The sequence below is a fragment of the Hemitrygon akajei genome, chromosome 1 (assembly GCF_048418815.1).
Source record: "Hemitrygon akajei chromosome 1, sHemAka1.3, whole genome shotgun sequence".
In the NCBI taxonomy this organism is placed as follows: domain Eukaryota; kingdom Metazoa; phylum Chordata; class Chondrichthyes; order Myliobatiformes; family Dasyatidae; genus Hemitrygon; species Hemitrygon akajei.
This window is the reverse complement of record NC_133124.1, coordinates 33,957,835-33,979,761: the sequence shown is the minus strand read 5'-3', so window position 1 is coordinate 33,979,761 and position 21,927 is coordinate 33,957,835. Positions and strand designations below refer to the sequence as shown.

Below are 21,927 nucleotides of genomic sequence, written 5' to 3'. Positions count from 1 at the left end.
GCATGGAGTTCGGTGACCAGTGGAGTGCCTCAGGGGTCTGTTCTGGGACCCCTTCTCTTTGTGATTTTTATAAATTACCTAGATGAAGAAGTGGAGAGATGGGTTAGTAAATTTGCTGATGACACAAAGGTTGGAGTTGTTGTGGATAGTGTGCAGGGCTGTCAGAGGTTACAGCAGCAGGATATTGATAGGATGCAAAACTGGGCTGAGAAGTGGCAGATGGAATTCAACCCAGATAAGTGTGAAGTGGTTCATTTTGGTAGGTCAAATATGATGGCAGAATATAGTATTAATGGTAAGACTCTTGACAGCGTGGAGGATCTGAGGGATCTTGGAGTCCGAGTCCATGGTACACTGAAAGCTGCTGTGCAGGTTGACTGTGGTTAACACAGCATACGGTGTATTGGCCTTCATCAACCGTAGGATTGAGTTCAAGAGCCAAGAGGTAATGTTACAGCTAAATAGGATCCTGGTCAGACCCCACTTGGAGTACTGTGCTCAGTTCTGGTCACCTCACTACAGGAAGGATGCAGAAACTATAGAAAAGGTGCAGAGGAGATTTACAAGGATGTTGCCTGGATTGATGAGCGTGCCTTATGAGAATAGGTTGAGTGAACTTGGCCTTTTCTCCTTGGAGCGACATAGGATGAGACGTGACCTAATTAGAGGTGTATAAAATGATGAGAGGCATTGATCGTGTGGATAGTCAGAGGCTTTTTCCCAGGGCTCAAATGGCTAACATGAGAGGGCACAGTTTAAGGTTCTTGAAAGTAGGTACAGAGGAGATGTCAGGGGTAAGTTGTTATTATTTATTTTACACACAGAGAGTGGTGAGTGTGTGGAATGGGCTGCCGGTAACGATGGTGGAGGCGGACATAATAGGGTCTTTTAAGAAGCTCCTGGATAGGTACATTGTGCTTAGAAAAATAGAGGGCTATGGGTAACCCGAGCTGATTTCTAAAGTAAGTACATGTTCAGCATACATTGTGGGCCAAAGGGCCTGTATTGTGCTGTAGGTTTTCTATGTTTCTAATTTGTAAAACACCATCAATAAATAATAAACCATAATGATTTCAGATTCACTGAGAAAACAATAGTCAACATTTGTGTGCATCAGATTATTTGAAAACTCATATGCAGAATAATCTATCCATTCCTAAATTTTCTCCACACTTGTAATTACACACTTATAAACCCCCCCAACAACCAAGATAAATCAGTTAATTTGTGTCAAACTACATTGTCACCCAAACAGTAATCTCCAATAGTAATTTCAATAATTTGATTTATATTAATAATTTCAATAATTTGATTCATACACAATATGGATCACTGAGGAACATGTATGTTTCCAAATATGTGAAGCGAAATGCCACTTAAAGTGACTTAGACAAGTGTTCTCCCCATAATCTCTAGAGTAAAATATTAGTGAAACTGTTGACTATTCTTAGGTAATAGCATTTAAAGAATGTTCTACATTCTCCACAGTTAATTTTATTTACTAAGTTCACTTTCCTCCTGTTCTGTTTCAGTAAATGTTCTTTGCAAGCCAAATTGCATTCACATTTGTCAAATAGCACTAAGCTGTTTCAATGCTCGATGATAGGAGCAGGAGAAAGTCATTCAACTACTCAGGTATTCTCCACCATTTAATAAGATTGTGGTTAAACTTTCACTCTCTTACTCCTCAAGAACCAGTGTGCAATTGCCTTGAAAACATTCAAAACCTCTGATTCAACTGCCTCTCGAACAAGAGTCACAAAAACTCATGATCATTCAAGTGAAAAAAGCCTCATCTATGGGGAATCCTTTTTTAAACACAGATGTCTATTTTTATGCTCTCTCATAAGACAAAAGATATCTTCTACACCCATGCTATCAACACACTTCAGGATTTGCTATGTTTCAATCAAGTCTTCCTTCCTTTTCTTTTCTAAACCCTACTGGGAACAAACTGGCCAATCTTTCCTGATAAGACAATCCACCCACTCGCATAGTTATCTGGCAAAATTCTGCAGTCTGCTTCCAAGCTCATTAATATTCCTCCCCAAATAAAAATTATAATACTTAAAATGTGGATTTAGGAATGCTCCATATAAACGAAGCATAAACTCCCTTATGAATAAATAATGTTGTTAACTTTCTCTTGGATTGCAGTATCTGAATACGAGAATTTTGTGAATTCCCTGAGTTATTTAATCTCACATTATCTCGATGATGTGATTTATATACCAAAACAAATTCAAAAAAAGAGCCATCTGGTTAATAATATGGTTAACTCATTCAGGAAATAAGCTTCAGAAATTATGAACACTGGATGTTATATGCAAAAGCAGTATTCTGGCAGTGTCCTGGCTAATATTTATCCCTCAACTGCTGCTCTGATAGCACTGAAGAATAAACTTAATGGTCAATACTTGTGCTTGCAGATTCCCTCTCACATACTTACCACCTCTCGTTCCTTTCATCACTGAAATAAAATAGTCGAGAGATATGAAACAGAAGTTCCACAAAATAGTGTAGCACCAGAAGTACCAAGCCAAAACGGTTCAAGCTGGAGAAGAAAAAACAGAATACAGAGAGATTTTTTTTTTAGTTTTGGATGCAAGGAATACATAAATATTAAGTTTTTGTAAGGTATCCCCACTCACAGTAACAGTATCAAGACTAATATAGCAGTAACAAACTTGATACTCAACTGATCACACATAGAAGTTAAAGCAGCCTGAAACTTGTCTCCAAATTTAGAAAGAATTGGAATAATAATTCCTAAACACAGAAACTGCATTTAGGCAAGTCAAAAGGAAAGATTTTCTCAAAATGAGACAGACCGTCAAAACGAGACTGATGTGTTGCTTCTAGAAGCTAAATGGACACGTTCACAAGATAATCGGCAGTTTTCCAATGAGGGACAAAAATAGAAAACCAGATAACATAACTATATTTTAATTAAATACACTTGTATGGCATCTTCAAATGCCAAGGAAGTGTAGTGGTTAGCACGACACTATTACAGCTTGGGGTGTTGGGAGTTTGAAGTTTAATTCCTGTGCCATCTCTAAAGAATTTGCATGTTCTTCCCCGTGACTATATTTCTTCCAATTTTCTTTGGACGTACAAATTAATATGTTAATTGGCCATTTAAAACTGCCCTGTGAGCAGGCTAGTGTTAAGCAGGTGGGTTGCTGAGCAGCAGGGCTTGGTTGGGCCAAAAGGGCCCCATTCCATGCCATATCTCTAAATAAATAAATAAAACGGGGTTACAAAATGTTGGGAAAACTTAGTGAGCCATTATCTCAATCTATCATAAATTGAGAAATGACATTTTACAGACATGAACAAAGGGTTAAATCAAGGGTTCCCAACCTTGCTTAATGTTATTGGTCCATGGCATAAAAAAGGTTGGAAACCTCTGGGCTGGATGGTTACAGGTGGCAGAATCTCATGTTGAGAATGTAACCAGCAGGGTTTGGCTGGGTTGAATGACCATTCAGGCTATACATTCTATCGATCGCCATTCAAACCAGAGTCAACATAGTGCTGACAGCACTCCTGAAGTTAGCATCAAAAGTGTGATATCCATATCGATAATTTCAATATTGTCGCAGTCTGCCCGTCTTCAACTCAAACCATGTTTTCCACCATTAATATAACTAATACCATAATATTAATCAAATTAGATCATCTACTAATTTATAAACAAATCAACTGAAAACTATTTCTTATTTGAGTGCAAAAAACTTCTAACTTAAATTTTTCTTTGCTAAACCTTCTGAATTGAACTCCGTTTGCACAAGATGAACAGTACATACATAAGCACATATAGCTCAAGACCTTGCAGCAAACTTGATCACAAAAATCACAGTTCAATGAAGAATCCATCCTAGCCTAAAAAGACTATACAAACCATAAGATATAGGAGCAGAATTAGACCATTTGGCCATGCTCTGCTATTTTATCATGGCCGATTCAATTTTCCCCAGTCCCCGTCTCCTGCCTTCTCCCGGTATCCCTTCATATCCTGACCAATCAAGAATCTATCAACCTCTGCCTTAAATATACATAAAGACTTGGCTTCCACAACTGCCTGTGGCAAATAATTCTACAGGTTCACCATTCTCTGAAATTCCTCAACTCTGTTCCAAAAGGACAATCCTCTAATTCTGCGGCTGCGTCTGTTGGTCTTAGACACTCCCGCCACAGGAAACATCCTCTCCACGTCCATTCTAGCAAGACCGTTCACCATTTGATAGGTTTCAATGAGGTCACATGATATTCTTCTGAATCCCAGTGAATATAGGTCCAGAGCCAACAAACACTTCATATGACAAGCCATTCAATCCGAAGTCAATGTAAATTGGTCTTTCTCCATAGGGCAGGCTATCCCAGAGATGTAATATTCAAATTAGTATCATTCTCATGAACATAATGATGGAAGTCCAGAAGCCAAGGGGAAAAAGACTGCTAGTTGAGGTTAACGCCACAAGTCTTCTTTAAAATAAACCATGCAACTGAAACTACCCATGATTAAACAAGAAATGTAATTGTTTAGAGGTGAACTATAAATCATGTCCTGTTTAGTTCAGTTTTTAAAAAAGGTAATGAGATTTAAAAATAAATTTTCCTTTGGAATTGCTATTATGGTTAAGTGCTATAGCCTTCTTTTGATTATTTAACAGCCCTTGCATGAAAACAGGAACTTCTGCTTATCAAACTTGTTGAGGTTTATTTTAAATGTCTTATTCAAATAAATGTTACCTTTTGAGGTTTTCCCCTCATTCACATCTCTTTAAAATAAAAACTTACTTTAACAAATAAGCTCCAGCGATGTGAAAAATATACAAACTTGTATACACAAGCTGCCGAGGAATGTCTTCCTAAAAGCAAAAAGACACTCAATTGATGAGAAATCAGCAACAGCAAAGAATAATTCAAGAGTTCACCTTAAATCAAAACCTTTTCTGGAATGCATAAAACAACTGTAAAATTGGAAAGTCTTCAGCAATATATACAGAAAATTCAAATAATCAATATGCTGATTTTCTAACTGACTGTTCTGCAGCATCAGTACATGAAATACTTCCACCAAACAAGAGCAAAGATGTAACTTGATGAGTATGCTCAGCCCATGGAGGGGGTGGGGGACTGTTTCTTTTCCCAATGAGCCATGCCTTACTGACAATGTTTGGAAGACTGAGATGCAAGGAAGGAACATGGTCCATGAACTTGGGAATGGTGGAAGGATGTCTGCAGGATAAGGATTGTGGTTCCAGAGCTAAGGTAGGAAAGTCAAGAGGCTTTGATCTCATGGTGGGATGAGAGGGAATAATGCTGCATTTTAAAAGGTAGTAGACTGTTACATTATATGGTAAAATTCTTAAGCCGGTATGATCTGGAATATGTGATATGAACTGGTAAATTTTTCAGTCCTCTATTCCTATTAATACTCCAATACACTTTCAATTCATATTTCTCTTAAAATTTAAAGTTCAAAGTAAATTTATTATCCAAGTACATATGTCATTTACAATCCTGGGATTCATTTTCTTGTGGGCATACTCAATAAATCCACAACAGAATAACCACAATAGAATCAATGAAGATTGCACCGACCAGTGTGCAAAAGACAATAAACTGTGCAAATACAAAAAGAAAGAAATAATAATAATAAATAAATAAGCAATAAATATCAAGAACATGAGATGAAGAGTCCTTGATAGTGAGTTCCTAAGTTGTGGGGCATTTCATTGATGTGGCAAGTGAAGCTGAGTGAAGTTATCACCTTCAATTCAACAGCCTGATGGCTGAAGGGTAATAAATGTTCCTGAACCTGGTCGTGTGAGCTTTGAAGCTCCTGTACCTTCTTGCTGATGGCAGCAGCAAGAAGAGAGCAAGACGTAGATGGTGGTCTCTGATGCTAGATGCTGCTTTCCTGTGACAACACTCCATGTAGATGTACTCATTGGAGGGAAGGGCTTTACCTGTGATGTCCTCCGGGCAGTATCAAGTACTTTTTGTAGGATTTCCATTCAAGGGCATTGGTGTTTCCACACCAGACCATGATGCAGCCAGTCGATACCACACATCTATAGAGGTCTGTCAAAGTTTTAGATGTCATGCCAAAACTTTGCAAACTCCAAAGGAAGAAGAGGCGCTTCGTAACTGCACTTTTGTGTGTTACGTGACCGCGGTTTCGTTTATTCTGGGTGTCACTTTAAAACGCCTGGATGAGGTGGGACTATGACATCAGTATAACAAGCTGCAGACAGACTACTGAGAAAGTCAGAAAGGGGGGGGGGGGGGGAAAGGGAGCTTTGGATTGCGGGCAGGAACAGCTCGCTACGATAATGAGTAAAGCCTGATACTTTCCCAAGTCCAAAGGATTGACACAGTGCACACTGGATGTGTTACTGTCACTTTGTATGATCCATATGTGGATTTTGTTGGAGTACCCTGTGGCGACCACTTTTGTTAACCCCTACATGGATTCAGTTGTGTTATGTGGTAACCATATGTGCTGGGATATATTCTGTGACTGTCAACTTGTGGTATTTCTACGTGGATTTTGGGATGACTTGACGGATAAGATCTTCGGCGACTGTTACTTCGTTTTCCCAGCATGGAACCTGTGGAATTCTTTGTGATCGCTTCCTCTCTACATTTTAACATGGATTTACCAGTCCCTCCCCTCACTTATTCCGTGGATTACTGGACCTTTCTATTTTATCATCTTAAGACTTTAAGAACTGTTCCTAAGCTTGACAGTTTGGGAGTCACACACACACATCACTGTTAATTTCTGTTTATTTTGTTTAATTTTCTATATTTTGAGTAGATACTAATAAATATAGTGTTTTATCATTAAAAACCAGACTCAATCTGTGATCTATTGTTGCTGGTATGTAACACGTGCTGGGTCCTCTGAAATGATAACACCAAGGAATTTAAAGTTGCTGACCTTTCCATCTCTGACCCTCTAATGAGGACTGGCTCATGGACCTCTCAGTTTACTGAGACTGAGTGAGAGGTTGATGCTGTGGCACCAATCATCCACATTTTCAATCTCCCTCCTCTATGTTGAATCATCACCACCTTTGATTTGGCCTACAATAGTGGTGTTGTCAGTGCTATAACTGTTTTCTAAAGGCTCTGGTGTCAAAGGGAGCAGAGAACTGTGGCCCATGTCAGAGGGGTCGAGATTCCAAACAAAATGATAGCAGTTTATCAACGTTTTACTGTACTTGTATGTCTCAAATATACCCATTTTTCTAGGTGGTTGACATGGAAAACATGAGTGACACTTTTCAGCTGTGTCTTTACTTTAGATGGTGATGGAAGAAGCCCCACCAAAAAAAGGACAGCAGATAAGCATCAAGGGCTTCCTTGACAGTTACAGCAAAGGACCATGTAGTGTACAGGTATGTCATCAATGCATGTGCATAGTTCCCCAGATGTCCAGCCTACTAAACTCAGCTGACCTGGTAAACTCCAAGCAGTACATGCAATGGCCATAAACTACTGGTGGGCCATTTATACCAGACAACTTGGCTGTAAACACCAGCAGGCTATTCAACTGCAGTGAAGGGTACATGAGAAGAAACCAACCACACTGTCCTTTATTGATCAATTGCAAACACACCTACCCACTTCAATCCATCTCTGGATTGGCAACTGAAGCCTTTCACTACTGACCTAGCCAAGCGAGTTTCCCTGGTCATGAAAAGATTGTCAACTCAACCCAAAATCATTTGGTTGGTTGTGGCTTTAAACACTCATTCATCAGGGAAACTCAAAACCAACAGTCATTACAAAGCTTACAAGTTAATTAGAGTGCCCTAACACAGAGCTTAATTTGAAGCAAAGTCAAGACTGAACTTCTCTGCCATGGTGTTTATTAGCAAATCTTATTTCACTTTATGTTAATCAGCTTTTTTTGCCCAATGTTGGGTGCTGCACCTGAAAAGATATGTAAGACACCACACAAAGGAAAAGTACTAAAGCCTACCTTTCGGGTTTTCTGAAAATAAAGCTCCGGTAAGGCATGAAACCAATAAGCCAACTGTGCAATGTAGAAAAACTTCACCTGAAAGCTAAAATAAAATACATGATAAAGAACGTACATATGTGACAATTTAGTGCAAATCATAATATACAGCTGAAATCAAAATGCACCTAGCAATATTAACTCATGCAAATAGTTAAGTACATAACAGCTAATATATTTATAATATTTTAGCAGTATCATTGCAATTACCAACAAAATTAGTTCTAGATAACCCTGAAACACTGCAGCAATTACTGACAACAAACGTTTGCTGGCAGCTATGTTGCTGCACAGAACTGAGTATCTGTTTCTTCTTCTGAGACACTTCTCTTTCTTACATTCATTCTAAATACAACTGTAAAAGTGATAACAATCTTACCTAGAATTAAAGCATGAGCATTAGTGTCAAACTAAACAGCTACCAGTGAACAAATACATTTCACATTTCAACTCTTGGATATAGGTCACAACTGCTTCTCAATAAACCAGCTCAAGTCCACTGCAATAATTTTCTTTAATGTCCCATGTGATCATAATAGCTTCAATTGTTACAAATTAAATAAAGGTCTGGTTCAGCCATAATGTCGTATCAGGTGAAGTACAGATCAGAAATCAAATTATGGCTCTTTTGAACTTGAAATTTAGTATTACATTAGAATGACTCAAAAGGTGGTTTCTACCACAAACAAGAAAAAGGTCTACAGATGACGGAAATCCAAGCAACACACACAATACTGGAGGAACTCAGCAGGTCAGGCAGCATCTATGGAAATGATTCAACAGTTGATGTTTTGGGCCGAGACCCTTCATAAGGACAGAAGAAAAAAGAGAAGTCAGAAAAGAAGGGGAGGAAGAAATATAAAGTAGTAGGTGATAGGTGAAACCAGGAGAGGGGGAGGAGTGAAGTAGTGAGCTGGGAAGTCGATTAGTGAAAGAGATAAAGAGCTGGAGAAGGGGGAATCTGATAGGAGAGGTCAGAAGGCCATGAAGAAAGGGAAGGGGTAGGAGCGCCAGAGGGAGATGATGGGCAGGCAAGGAGATATGATGATAGACAGAAAAATGGGAATGGGAAATGGTGAAGGGAGGAGGTTGGGGGGAAAGGGGGGTAATTACCAGAAGATCAAGAAATCAACGTTCATGCCATCAGGTTAGGGGCTACCTAGACGGATTACATTCCTTGACTTCTCTAGTGCCTTTAACACCATCCAGCCCAAGATCTTAAGGCACAAACTAACGGAGATGGGAGTAGACTCTCACATGGTGGATTGGATAGTGGACTACTTGACAGATAGACCTCAGTATGTGCGTTTGGGAGACTGTAGGTCTGACACGGTGGTCAGCAGCACAGGGGCGCCGCAGGGAACCGTACTCTCTCCGGTCCTGTTCACCCTGTACACATCAGACTTCCAATATAACTCGGAGTCCTGCCATGTGCAGAAGTTCGCTGATGACACGGCCATAGTGGGGTGTGTCAGGAATGGACAGGAGGAGGAGTATAGGAAACTGATACAGGACTTTGTGATATGGTGCAACTCAAACTACCTGCGTCTCAATATCACCAAGACCAAGGAGATGGTGGTGGACTTTAGGAGATCTAGGCCTCATATGGAGCCAGTGATCATTAATGGAGAATGTGTGGAGCAGGTTAAGACCTACAAGTATCTGGAAGTACAGTTAGACGAGAAGCTTGACTGGACTGCCAACACAGATGCCTTGTGCAGGAAGGCACAGAGTCGAATGTACTTCCTAAGAAGGTTGGCGTCATTCAATGTCTGTAGTGAGATGCTGAAGATGTTCTATAGGTCAGTTGTGGAGAGCGCCCTCTTCTTTGTGGTGGCGTGTTGGGGAGGAAGCATTAAGAAGAGGGACGCCTCACATCTTAATAAGCTGGTAAGGAAGGCGGGCTCTGTCGTGGGCAAAGTACTGGAGAGTTTAACATCGGTAGCTGAGCGAAGGGCGCTGAGTAGGCTACGGTCAATTATGGATAACTCTGAACATCCTCTACATAGCACCATCCAGAGACAGAGAAGCAGTTTCAGTGACAGGTTACTATCGATGCAATGCTCCTCAGACAGGATGAAGAGGTCAATACTCCCCAATGCCATTAGGCTTTACAATTCTACCGCCAGGACTTAAGAACTTTTTAAAAGCTATTATTAATGCTTTTTGAGATGGTGATTTAGATGCATATCATATTTTTTTACTGAGTTAAGTATTGTATGTAATTAGTTTTGCTACAACAAGTGTATGGGACATTGGAAAAAAAGTTGAATTTCCCCATGGGGATGAATAAAGTATCTATCTATCTATCTATCTACAAGGTGTTGCTCCTCCAACCTGAGTGTAGCCTCATTGTGGCAGTAGGAAAGGCCATAGACTGACAAGTCAGAATGGGAATGGGAAATAGAATTAAAATGGGTTGCCACCAGGAAATCCCACTTTTTCCGGCAGATGGAGCATAGGTGCTTGGCAAAGAGTTCTCCCAACCAACATTGGGTCCCGCCACACTGGGAGCACCAGATACAGTAGAAGACTTCAACAGTCTCACAGGTGAAGTATTGCCTCACCTGGAAGGGCTGTTTGGGTCCCTGAATGGTAGTGAGGGAAGAGGTGTAGGGGAGTGTAGCACTTGTTCTGCTCGCAAGGAGTGCCAGGAGGGAGATCAGTGGGGATGGACGAATGGACAAGAGTTGTGTAAGGAGCGATCCCTGGGGATGGGGGGGGGGAGATGTGCTTGGTGGTGGGATCCCATTGGAGATGGTAGAAGTTACAGAGAATTGTGTGCTGGATGTGGAGGCTGGTGGGGTGATAGGTGAGGACAGGAGAAACCCTATCCCTGGGGGGGGGGGGTGACGGGAGGATGGGGTAAAAGCAGACATGCATGGAATGGAAGAGATACGGTTGAGGGCAGCATTGATGGTGGAGGAAAGGAAGCCTGTTTCTTTGGAGGAGGAGGACATCTCCTTAGTTCTGGAATGAAAAGTTTCATCCTGAGATATGTGGCAGAGACAGAGAAATTGAGAGAAGGGGATGGTGTATTTACAAGTAACAGGGTGGGAAGAGGTATAGTCCAGGTAGCTGTGAGAACCAATAGGTTTATAAATGATATCAGTAGATAAACTATCTCCAGAGATTGAGAAAGAGTCAGAAATGAACCAGATAAATTCGAAGGTAGGGTGGAAGTTGGAGGCAAAGTTGATGAATTCGACGAGCTCCACGTGGAGCAGCAGCACCAATACAGTCGTCAATGTAGCGTAGGAAAAGTTGGGGACTGATACCAGTGTAGGCTTAGAACATAGACTGTAACACGTAGCTGACAAAAAGGTAGGAATACACGTGAGTGCCCATGGCTACACCTTTTTTTTTGGAGGAAGTGGGAGGAGCCAAAGGAGAAATTATTGAGAGTGAGAGCCAGTTCTACCAGATGGAGGAGGGTGGTGGTGGAGGGGAACTGGTTGGGTCTGGTGCTTGGAAAGAAATGGAGAGCATTGAGGCCTTCATGATGGGGGACAGAGGTGCATAGGGACTGGACATTTATAGTGATAATAAGATGATCAGGGCCAAGGAGCATGAAATCATTGAAAAGATCAAAAGTGTGTGAAGTTACACAGTCGTAGGTAGGAAGCGACTGACTTAACATTTCAGAAAATAGCTAGAGGCAGAAAGTCCAGACAATCTCCAACTAAACCTCAAACCAGAAGGTCTTGGATATGACTGAGATATCTGCATTGAGGTGATAGCAAAACTGCTGATTTAATAAAGTTTAATCACCAATGATCACGTCTTAAGGAAGATCAGGAAGTGGTCAGTAGAGGAAATCAGGTTCTCACAGAATCATAAGAATGACTTTGTGCTCCTATACTCTCAGTCAAGTCCTGGGCACAAAACGAAGGGAAAAAAGTTTACAATCACGAATCCTTAACTTTCTGAGCCCAAATCCCAGCATAAACAGCTTTTTATTAGAAGTGCACCAACATTGCACAAGTATGCACGAGTCAACGTTATAAGGTAGAGAAATAAAAAGGCAAAAATAAAGAGTCTTTCTGAAAAAATTGGAGAATTTTAAAAACATTTTTATTAGCTTTTTTCAACCTTATGTTTTATACATATTCCAATTTATGCTTACATTCACTAAATTAATTATGAAAATACTTACGGCATCAATATGTGGGGGTAGTTTTCCCATAAGTTCCGAGGATTTGATGCATAATTTTCCTATAGACAAGAAAAGATTTATTTGTTGAGACTATATTTCAATCATTGTAATTAGCAAAACCAAAACTATACAAAATAACGTCACACTTACAGATGCTAGAATGCATGTTCCCCAGACAAACGAAACCAAGTAAAAGGCACTAAGTTGTCCCGATTCATTGAATTTGCTGTGTTTTGTTTTTGAAAAATGCATCCGCCTGTTGATTTTCTGAAATGAAATAGAACAGTCATTTGAAAACTGTATAAAGCATGCATCATTTCATAGATTATAGTAAAAAGTATCCATACTCACATCAAGCATGTATTCTTGCACTATGGCGTGAAGAATAATAGCAACCAACGTATAAAAGAAAACTGTAGCGATGTCCTTAAAGCCATAACGATAAAGAATGATCGATTCAGCATTTTCATCTAAAAAATTAAACAAAAAGAATGACCATGTATTGACACTTAGACTACAATCATGTGTAAAACGAAAGTACAACCTTGCAAAACTTTACTATATGTGGCAAATAAACAAATAAGGTTGACAAACTAAATTAGCAAAACTAAAAAGTAGTAATTTGGGAGTAATGGCTGTAATATATTAAACTTAAACTAGAAGTAAAATCAGCACATCAGAACACATGGGTTTAATATTGATGAGATTCGAGTTTTTTTTTAGATGAACTGAATGACATTGCACATTACTGTGGGAGCAACAATGCAAATTTAGAAAACTGATCATAATAGCAAAGGGAAAGCAAATCTCATTAAGTCAGAAGCCTGCAGTGGTTTCAGGATCCCATTAAAGGAGAGGTCAGAATCAAAATTAAAATTGAAGACTACATACGACAACAACATTAAAAAGTTTTAAAGATTATGGGAAAATAAAGATGAAAGCTAATCTTTTATTCAAACAACTTTTTTTTAAAGTGTGCAATGACTTGAATTGACGAGGTTCATCGAAAAATTGTTACATTAATAAGCACTTTGCATCAGCCTTTTTGTTGAAGGGAATGACAACATTTCGGATTATATACTGTTGCTGGCATCAAAATCTACTAAGACAGCTAATAGAAATGTAATCAGACAAAAATGCTAAAAACTACCCTAGCAAGCAGTTAGTAGGATAAGCAATAAATTAAGAAATGTTTCAAAGAAATGGAGAGACAGAGTCCCAAAGGGGAATATGAAGAGTTCAGGGCTTAAATAGCAGAAGATAAGGTCACCAAAACTGAGGAAATTTCACTTAGAATAAATAATGCCCAGAAATGGAGAAAAGTATGTTTTTTTTGGGATGTAGAGCTGGAGGTGAATGTGGTTACCAAAACAAGGAGCAATGAAACAATAGAGAAATTTAAACACATGGTGGAAACTTTAAAATTGAGGTAATAACAAATGGATGGCAAATTTTGCCTACAGACAGCAGAACTCTGCCAGGGTTTTCATATATGGAGTAGACAAAACCAGAAATCGGCGTGACAATACAAATATTACGAAGGAGAAAGTAGATGGTCTCACAATGACAGACGTTTAGCTGGAGGTTCAGCTCAGGGCTGAGTAGATTACCTACATTGTAAAGAAACTAGTATAACCAGACATGGGAGCAGTTGGAGTGAATGGCTATACAGAGAACTCGAAGGATGGGAATCTTAAGATGGTTATGAGAAAAAGATGATATTATGATGGATCAAGAGAAAATGTAGACGACACAAGGCTGATGAAAGTTAAAGGACTGGAAAACTGCAAATGTCACTCCACTCTTCAAGAAGGGAGGGAGGCAGAAAAAAGGAAATTATAGGCCAGCGAGCTGACTTCAGTTGTTGGTGAAATGCTGAAGTTCATTACTAAGGATGAGGTTTCAGGGGACTTGGAGCCATCTGATAAAACAGGTCAAAGTTACCATGGTTTCCTTTAGCTGGAATTCTCTGAGGAACTAACAGACAGGATATGCAAAAGAATCAGTAGATGTTGCTTACTTGGATTTTCAGAAGGCCTTTGACAAGGTGTGGCACATGAGGCTGCTTAATGAGATAAGAGCACATGGTATTACAGGGAAGGTACTAGCATGGACAGAAGATTGGCTGACTGGCAGGAGGAAAAGAATTGGAATAAAGGAGGTTTTTTTTGGTTGGCTGGCAGTGACTAGTGGTGTTCACACAGGGAATTGGTGTTGCGACAGCTTCTTTTCATGTTATATATCAATGATTTGCATGACAGAATTGATGACTTTGTGACCAGATTTGCAGACAACATGAAGATAGGTGTTGGGGCAAGTAGTGTTGAGGAAGTCTGCTAAAGAACTTCAGGCAGATTGGAAGATGTACGAAGTGTCAGATATAGTGTAGGTAAATGTATGGTCATGAACATTGTTAGAAGGAATAAAGGCATTGACTATTTTCTGAAGGGGAAGAAAACTCAAAAAATCAGAGGGGTAAAGGCACTTGCAGGTTGATTCAGTGGTAAGGAAGGCAAATGTAATGATAGCATTAAGTTTGAGAGGACTAGAATACAAAAGTAAGGATGTATTGCTGTGAGCAGTTTTGAGCCCCCTTAACTAAGAAATGACGTGCTGGCATTGGAGCGGGTCCAGAAGTAGTTCAGGAGAATGATTCTGGGAATGAAAGGTTTAATGTAGAATTACATTATGCTTGATAGCTCTAGACCCGTACTCACTGGAGGTTAGAAAAATGAGGAGGAGTGGATCTCATTGAAACCTATCGAATATTGAAAGGCCTAGCTAGATACAGTGGATATTGAGAGGATGTTTCCTGTAGTGGGGAAGTCTAGGAGCAGAGGGCACAACCTTAGAATAGGGGGATGTCCATTCAAAATAGAGATGAGGAGGATCTTTTAAAGCCAGAGAGTAGTGAATCTGTGGAATTCGTTGCTGCACGTGGCTGTGGAGGCCAAGTCATTGGGTTTATTTAAGGCAGAGGTTTATAGGTTCTTAGTTAGTCAGGAAGTCAAAGATTAATGGGGAAAAGGCAGGAGAATGGGGTTGACAGGGATAATAAATGAGCCATGATGGAATCGTGCAGCAGATGTGATGAGCCGAATGGTCTTAATTCCGCTCCTATGTCTTATAGTCTAAAGCAATGGTTCCCAAAGTTGGTAATATCACCCTCCTGGGATGTGGGAGTTTCCCAGGGGGTGGTAAAGATAAAGGGGGTGCTGGGGCGCTCAACAGCAAGGTGGGCGGCTGAGGCTCACCTCAATAGGCTCAATTTAAGAAGTGAATGACTTATAAGCATTTGATCCTCAGTGCCTCATAATTGACTACAACGATAATGTAATCACCTTCGCTCTTGCCAACCCACCGTTTTCTTAGACTTTACTCGAAGCATGTTATAGCTGTTGAAAAGCACTTCTGTATGAGAGACCTAGACTGAAGAAAGTGTTATTTCCCGGCCCGGCTCACACATTGTTGTACAGTGTTACCTTGTACAATTCCCATACTCTAATCAAAAGTGATGCATTTCCTGTGAAATTGGGTATGGGGTACAATGCGTTAAAGTTCAGAATATGCACGTTCAAATAGACCACACTTCTGGAGCCCAAGTCCCAAATGAGTTAATGCTGCACCACTATGTACCTACATATAGAGCCGGGTTTTGTCTGAGCTACAATAAAGTCATAACTTTCCCCTTTACTGATTACAAAGCTTGAGGTCGGACTTAAAAGGTGATGGACTGTGGACATTAACCCGTAACAAAAATGGCAGAAGCAGACCAAATGAAAAGAAGTACAGACAGTTTAGTGTGGAGTATCTGAAATAGGGATTTATACCAGCACCAAGCAACCAACAGCAAGTTGCGTGAAAAAAAATCAAATGAGGCAATGAAACTGTCCAGGCTCCTTGAAATGTTCAAGACAATACACTGATAAAGCAAACAAGAACTTTGTGAAAACTTTAAGAGAAAACACTTCCCAGCACTTCACAATACAAGTAATGGTTTGCATGCTTCATACAGCATTTTGTTGCTCATTACTAAATATGGAAAGCCCCATACAAGGAATGGAGATTTCGAGAAGGGTTTTTCACTCTGTAAGTCACCAGACCACATAATTAGCCAGCGACAACTCTGTTCAAAGACAAATAGGTGAAATGTCTGAGAATTAGGAACACATACTTGGGCAACAGAATTATGCAACATACTTAGGATAACAGAATTTGCTCTGAAGTTGGATAAAATCAAGTTTGCTAGGCAATGAATCTTTGCTTCTTGGTTATGATCACAAAAGATGAAAGCATAGATCGAGTTTTTTTTGCAAGGGAACAAGAAACAGATATGAAGGGGAGTCAATATTTTGGGTTGTTGAGCAATTTTTTGAAAAAAAAAGGGCAATCCGCTCACCAACATTCTTGCTTGTACAACAGACGGGGCATCATCAATGACAGGACACCACCGTGGGGTTATTACTTTCTTGAAAAGCCCTGTGTCTAACATATTTACCATTCACAGTGTAATTCACAGACAACATCTTGTCACATAAAAACCTAAGTGATTGGCTGCACAAATTATTAAATACTACTATCATAGCAGTAAATACAATCAAGTCCCATGCTCTTAATGCTTGACCATTTCAAGAGCTTTGCATTGAGAATGATTAACAATTTGAATGTGCCTTGCCATTTTCCATGTGCAATGGCAAAATCACTTTTGTGCACTTTAAAAGTGTGATAGAATTCTGTGAAGACATGAATGCTTCATTCAGTAATCAACTTGAGAATATCAGGCATGACTTTGCTTATTTGGCAGGTATACTTAGGAGCTTTTGGAGACAATGGCGCCTAATGGCAACTCCTTTGCTTGCATCTTCGGAAACAGCTCTACTTCTTTGTTTAATATTTCTATTATTCCCTTTCAGGGTTCTTTTGAAGACCCTGACCTGGAGTTACACGCTGACTTCACTTCTTTGTGGAAATGGGACCCGCTCCTGGGGTCTCATGACTGGCCGTTATTTGACAGACCAAGGACACGGTCTAGAAGATCAGCTGGCCTCAGAATTTTGAGATTTTGTGGTTCTGGAGGTGGGCGGACCCAAGGTTGGTGCCTCTGCAGGAAATCAGTGTGTCGTGGGAGATGGAAGATCTCTGGCTGTGTGCCTGGAGACCTGAGTTCTTTGGACACAGAGCTTGGAAAAAGCGACGCAATGGACTTTTAACATCATAAATCAGTGAGTTGTTTGTTATGTCTCCCCTCTCGCTGTGAAACAGAGACATCCCATTTTCCCTTATCAGGGAGAGAGAGAGCTTATGGTATGCCGAATTACCAGATGAACAAGTAGTCTTTGAGGTACTTCAAGTCTGTGTCTTTATTGATGCTTTGCTGCACGCTTGAGTGTTTGGTGGAGGGCGCCAATGCTTTTTTTTGCTGGTGGGGGAGGGGGGATCGCTGCTTTGCTCTGCTTACGCGTGGGAGGGGGTAACTGGGGGGCTTTGGGGTTCGAACATTTAACTGAGATTCACTCATTGGGGTACGCCTCTGTTTTCGTGGATGGTCGTGAAGAAAAAGAATTCCAGGATATACTTTGTATACATTTCTCTGACATTAAGTGTACCTTTGAAACCTTTGAATTATTCACAAAAAGTTTAATGAAATCAATCTTCAATTGCAAGGCTATGATGTGAATCTTATCAAAGTCAAATCAGTCGTTGCCACATTTGTGTCCAAGTCAAACCTATTTAAGTGCAACATTGGCCATCATGACCTTTTCCAATTTTTGAGCCTCTCTGAGTTGGAAGAGAAAGAAAGAAAGAATATCAGATGATCTTCAAGATTACTGTGCACACCTAGGTGAGCTGTATAAAGACAGGTCAAAAAGATTTCACGATCTTCTCTTGATCCAAATTCCATATTGGGTAATAAATTCATTCCTGAATACACGTAATGAGGAATTAACAGGAAAGATGGAGGAAGAACTGATCTTGCCACAAATGACTGAGCTGAAGCCAAGGTTAAAAAAAAAATCATATTAAGACCAATGGTTGCAGAAAGAAATCCCTGAATGCTATCCTGCACTGTGGAAAAAGGTCAAGATGTCCTTTACTGCCTTTCCAAAGTCATATGTAGTAAAGTGCAACTTGTTTCAAAGCAATGAAACAGACTACAAATTACTGAATGTGGGGATCTGAGACTACTGAGTGACATTTAGCCTTATGTTGAGAAGCTGATATCACTGCAACAAGCCTATCCATCTCACTGAGGTGAAAAAGCAATGAAGTAGTTCATAGTTGGACAACTAATGCACCCTCTTAAAACTATTGATGAAAATTGTTTTTACTTTTCAGGTGGCCCCCGTTTTTCAAATGTTTGCTTTACGATACCTCGCTGTTACGAAAGACCTACATTAGTTACCTGTTTTTGCTAATAGAAGGTGTTTTCACTGTTACGATAAAAGGCAGTGCGCGCCCCGAGCAACCAAGCTCCTACCCTGGAACATAATTAAGCATTTCAATCGTGATGAACGAAGTAAGGACACTGTCCACGTGTTAAACCATCTGCACTATTAATACGCAGAGAGAGAATCTTGAAAGCTGCCGATGTTACTGTTGGTTCTGCTTGTAGCAAAATGATCTCTCTTAGTTGGCATCCAATAATGGATAAAATAGAAAGTCTATTGCTTGAGTGGATTGATGGGTGTACAAAGCATGGTGTTCCATTAAGTTATCTTATACTTAAGGAGAAATTAGTCAGTCTTTTTAATAAGCTGAAATAGAAAGCACTGGACGATGGTGATGAAGGTGTTGTGAAAGTGGAATTTAAAGGTAGTCATGGGTGGTTTGATCAGTTTCTGAGGCGAGGGCAGCTTCATAGCTTAAAGTTTACTGGAGAGAGTGCTTCGGCCGATACCGAAGCTGCTGAGAAGTTCCCAGCAAACTGAAGAAAATAATTACAGAAGGTGGTTATTCGTATAAGCAAGTGTTTTAACTGTGACAAAACTGCAATTTTTTGGAAAAATTTGCTGAGCACCCCAACCTCCGATGACTCAGCCTTATACACCATCATCAGTATGCTCGCTGGCTTCCTGATCCGGTAAGTGAAACCGGTAAGTGAAACTACACTGTCCATACATTATTTCTACTTTATAAAGGCTGTGTATTTTTATGTTACTTGGTATGATTTGGCAGCCCCATAGCTTAAAGATTACTGGAGAGACTGCTTCCGCTACGTAGTGAGATTTTCACAATGTTAGACAGTGCTGCAATGATTGCAGAAAAGTATTTCTACTTTATATAGGCTGTGTATTTATCATATCATTCCTACTTTTACTATATGTTACTGTTATTTTAGGTATTATGTGTTATTTGGCATGATTTTGTAGGTTATTTTTTGGGTCTGGGAACGCTCACAAATTTTTCCCATATAAATAAATGGTAATTGCTTATTCACTTTACAACATTCCAGCTTACGAACCGTTTCATAGGAACGCTCCACCTTCGGATAGCAGGGGAAACTAGTAATTAAATAATTTTATTTGTATAAATTTTATTAATTTGTGTATATTAAATAGATGAGTATTTGCAATTTATCCTTTATAACATTCCACTAATCTCTTCACCCCCACTGAAGCATTAATGTGATTCTTTAAGAGTGGTGTCCAGAATTAAGAATGTAACTAGCGTAACTTAAGTTTTACAAACTTTTTGCCCCCCCCCACTTTACTTGGCCAGAGATATGATATGCTATTATTACAAACTTCTGCTTTTGTCCTGCCACCTTCAAAACTACACGCAAACCTCCCAATCTCTGTTCTCCTTTGCAATGATAAGTAATTTCGAACAGGCAGCAGGAGAATTTTTTTTTATATACAGGCTTTTGCAAAGTGGTACGTTTCATTAAGCTGTTCACTTGAGTATGGTTAAATGCCAATAGAACTTATTTTCAGCTAATTTCTTACTATTCGTATTTCATAAATTCTTCCTACCTTTAGTAAATCTCTACTGGTACAAATATATACTTTAATGAAAATAATCGCTTTACAAAGTTACGCATCTTTGGAGGGAATATTTCAGTTTAATTCATCTAAAGTAGCCCAAAGAATTACTCATTGTCACAGCAGCAGTTGGTGTAATTTTCTATTAGAAAAGGATACGAAAAATGTTCCTGTACTTGATGGCTATCAAACACACGGTGATTCATGGACGGTTAACAGGACCAAGCTGTTTAGATTCACATTAACCCTAACAGCTAGACCAGCCACCTGTGAACTGTCACTACTTAGGTATGTTTAGCAACGAAAGATGGAGGCAACTAATATAGTAGCTTAAACCAGAACATTTTTACCCCATCAATACCTCACAGCTCCAGACTGTGGTATGTCAGTGATATTTCACTGACATACCACAGACACCAGTTCAGGCTAAACGTTGCTATCTGTATCCAAACTGCCGTCTTTTGCCTTGTTTGCAATCTATATTGATTGCTGGTCTCTGGCAGCCCCCCAATATTAAAATTCCCAGTCTTCACAGATACCACCACCCCACATAGTTTTACCTTTCTCTTTGTAACCTTCTCCAATTCCACAATTTGAGACAGCCGTACAACTCCATTTCTAGCTTTCACATCGAGCATTTCAATTCCTTTACCGTCTAAACGGCTTATCAGAATCCGGTTCACTGTCATATATTATGTGAAATCTTTGGTTTTGTAACAGTACAGAGACAAAATTGCTATAAGTTACAAAATAAATAGTGCAAAAAATGGAATAACAGTTGAGTTTGAGGTTATTATTGCAACCACTGATCTCAGATCTCTCTCATAGCTGTACGCCTACGCATTGCCACCTGATCCCAAGTCCAGAAATCCCCCCCCCCCCCAAACTGCTTCTTAATCCTCTTGACCTTAAAAAGACACTTTCAAACATTGACTAATATCTCTTACGTAGCATTCAACAACACTTCTCAGGGATGCTATAAATGCTGAGTATCTGAACTAATACCATGGGCGCCATGGTAGAGTAGCCATTAGCACAACGCTACTACAGCTTGGGACATTGGAGTTCAATTCCAACATCCTGTGAAAGAAGTCTACACGTCCTCCCTGCGGAATGTGTGCCTGCTCCGGTTTCCTCCCACAGTCCAAAAGGTAGGTTAATTTGCAATTTAAAATTGTTCTGTGATTAGGCTAGAGTTAAATCAGGGGTTTCTGAGCGGCACTGTTTGAAGAGCTGGAAGGGTCTGTTGTGCACTGCATTTCAACAAATTGATTACAAGGTGGTAGCAAGTGTGCATGTGGCCAACTGATCATGCAGTGAATCCACTGGACCTCCTGCATGCGGAGGGTTCTCACTTTGCGCGCAGGCTTTTGAATGCCGCATGTTTTCATCTTGACGGACCAGGTTCATTGCTCCCATACTGTAAGCTGCCTAGCGTGTACCGTTACTAACATGACTCAGTAAGATTGCTTAATCATACTACTCCATTTTCATTCTTACTCTGCGCTTACCGAACAGCATTGCTGTGAGACGCGATTAAAAAAAAAATCATACCTGTTGCAGAGATTGTGACATTATGTTGAAGAGTGACGAAAGAAACAGCTATCTTAGCTGTCATCTGTAAAAAAAAAAGATAAAATATCTTAGGGATTAATAAGAAATACATTTTTCATTATAAAACCTACTCAATCTTACCCATAAAACAGAATGCAAAATGGCTTTTCAATAGTTATCAAGGAATAAAA

General features: G+C 39.8%; 1 protein-coding gene across 1 annotated transcript in view; it reads right to left on the bottom strand.

Moving 5' to 3' along the window:
• The window catches only part of tram1 (translocation associated membrane protein 1), a 36,505-nt gene that overhangs the window by 8,820 nt on the left and 5,758 nt on the right, over positions 1 to 21,927 (bottom strand). Inside the window, exons 2-8 of the mRNA XM_073040704.1 lie at positions 21,737 to 21,800; positions 12,552 to 12,670; positions 12,351 to 12,467; positions 12,201 to 12,259; positions 8,006 to 8,090; positions 4,807 to 4,877; positions 2,450 to 2,554 (exon numbers count right to left, since the gene is read on the bottom strand). Coding sequence (XP_072896805.1) covers positions 2,450 to 2,554; positions 4,807 to 4,877; positions 8,006 to 8,090; positions 12,201 to 12,259; positions 12,351 to 12,467; positions 12,552 to 12,670; positions 21,737 to 21,800 — 620 coding nt within the window. The remainder of the gene's footprint in view (positions 1 to 2,449; positions 2,555 to 4,806; positions 4,878 to 8,005; positions 8,091 to 12,200; positions 12,260 to 12,350; positions 12,468 to 12,551; positions 12,671 to 21,736; positions 21,801 to 21,927) is intronic.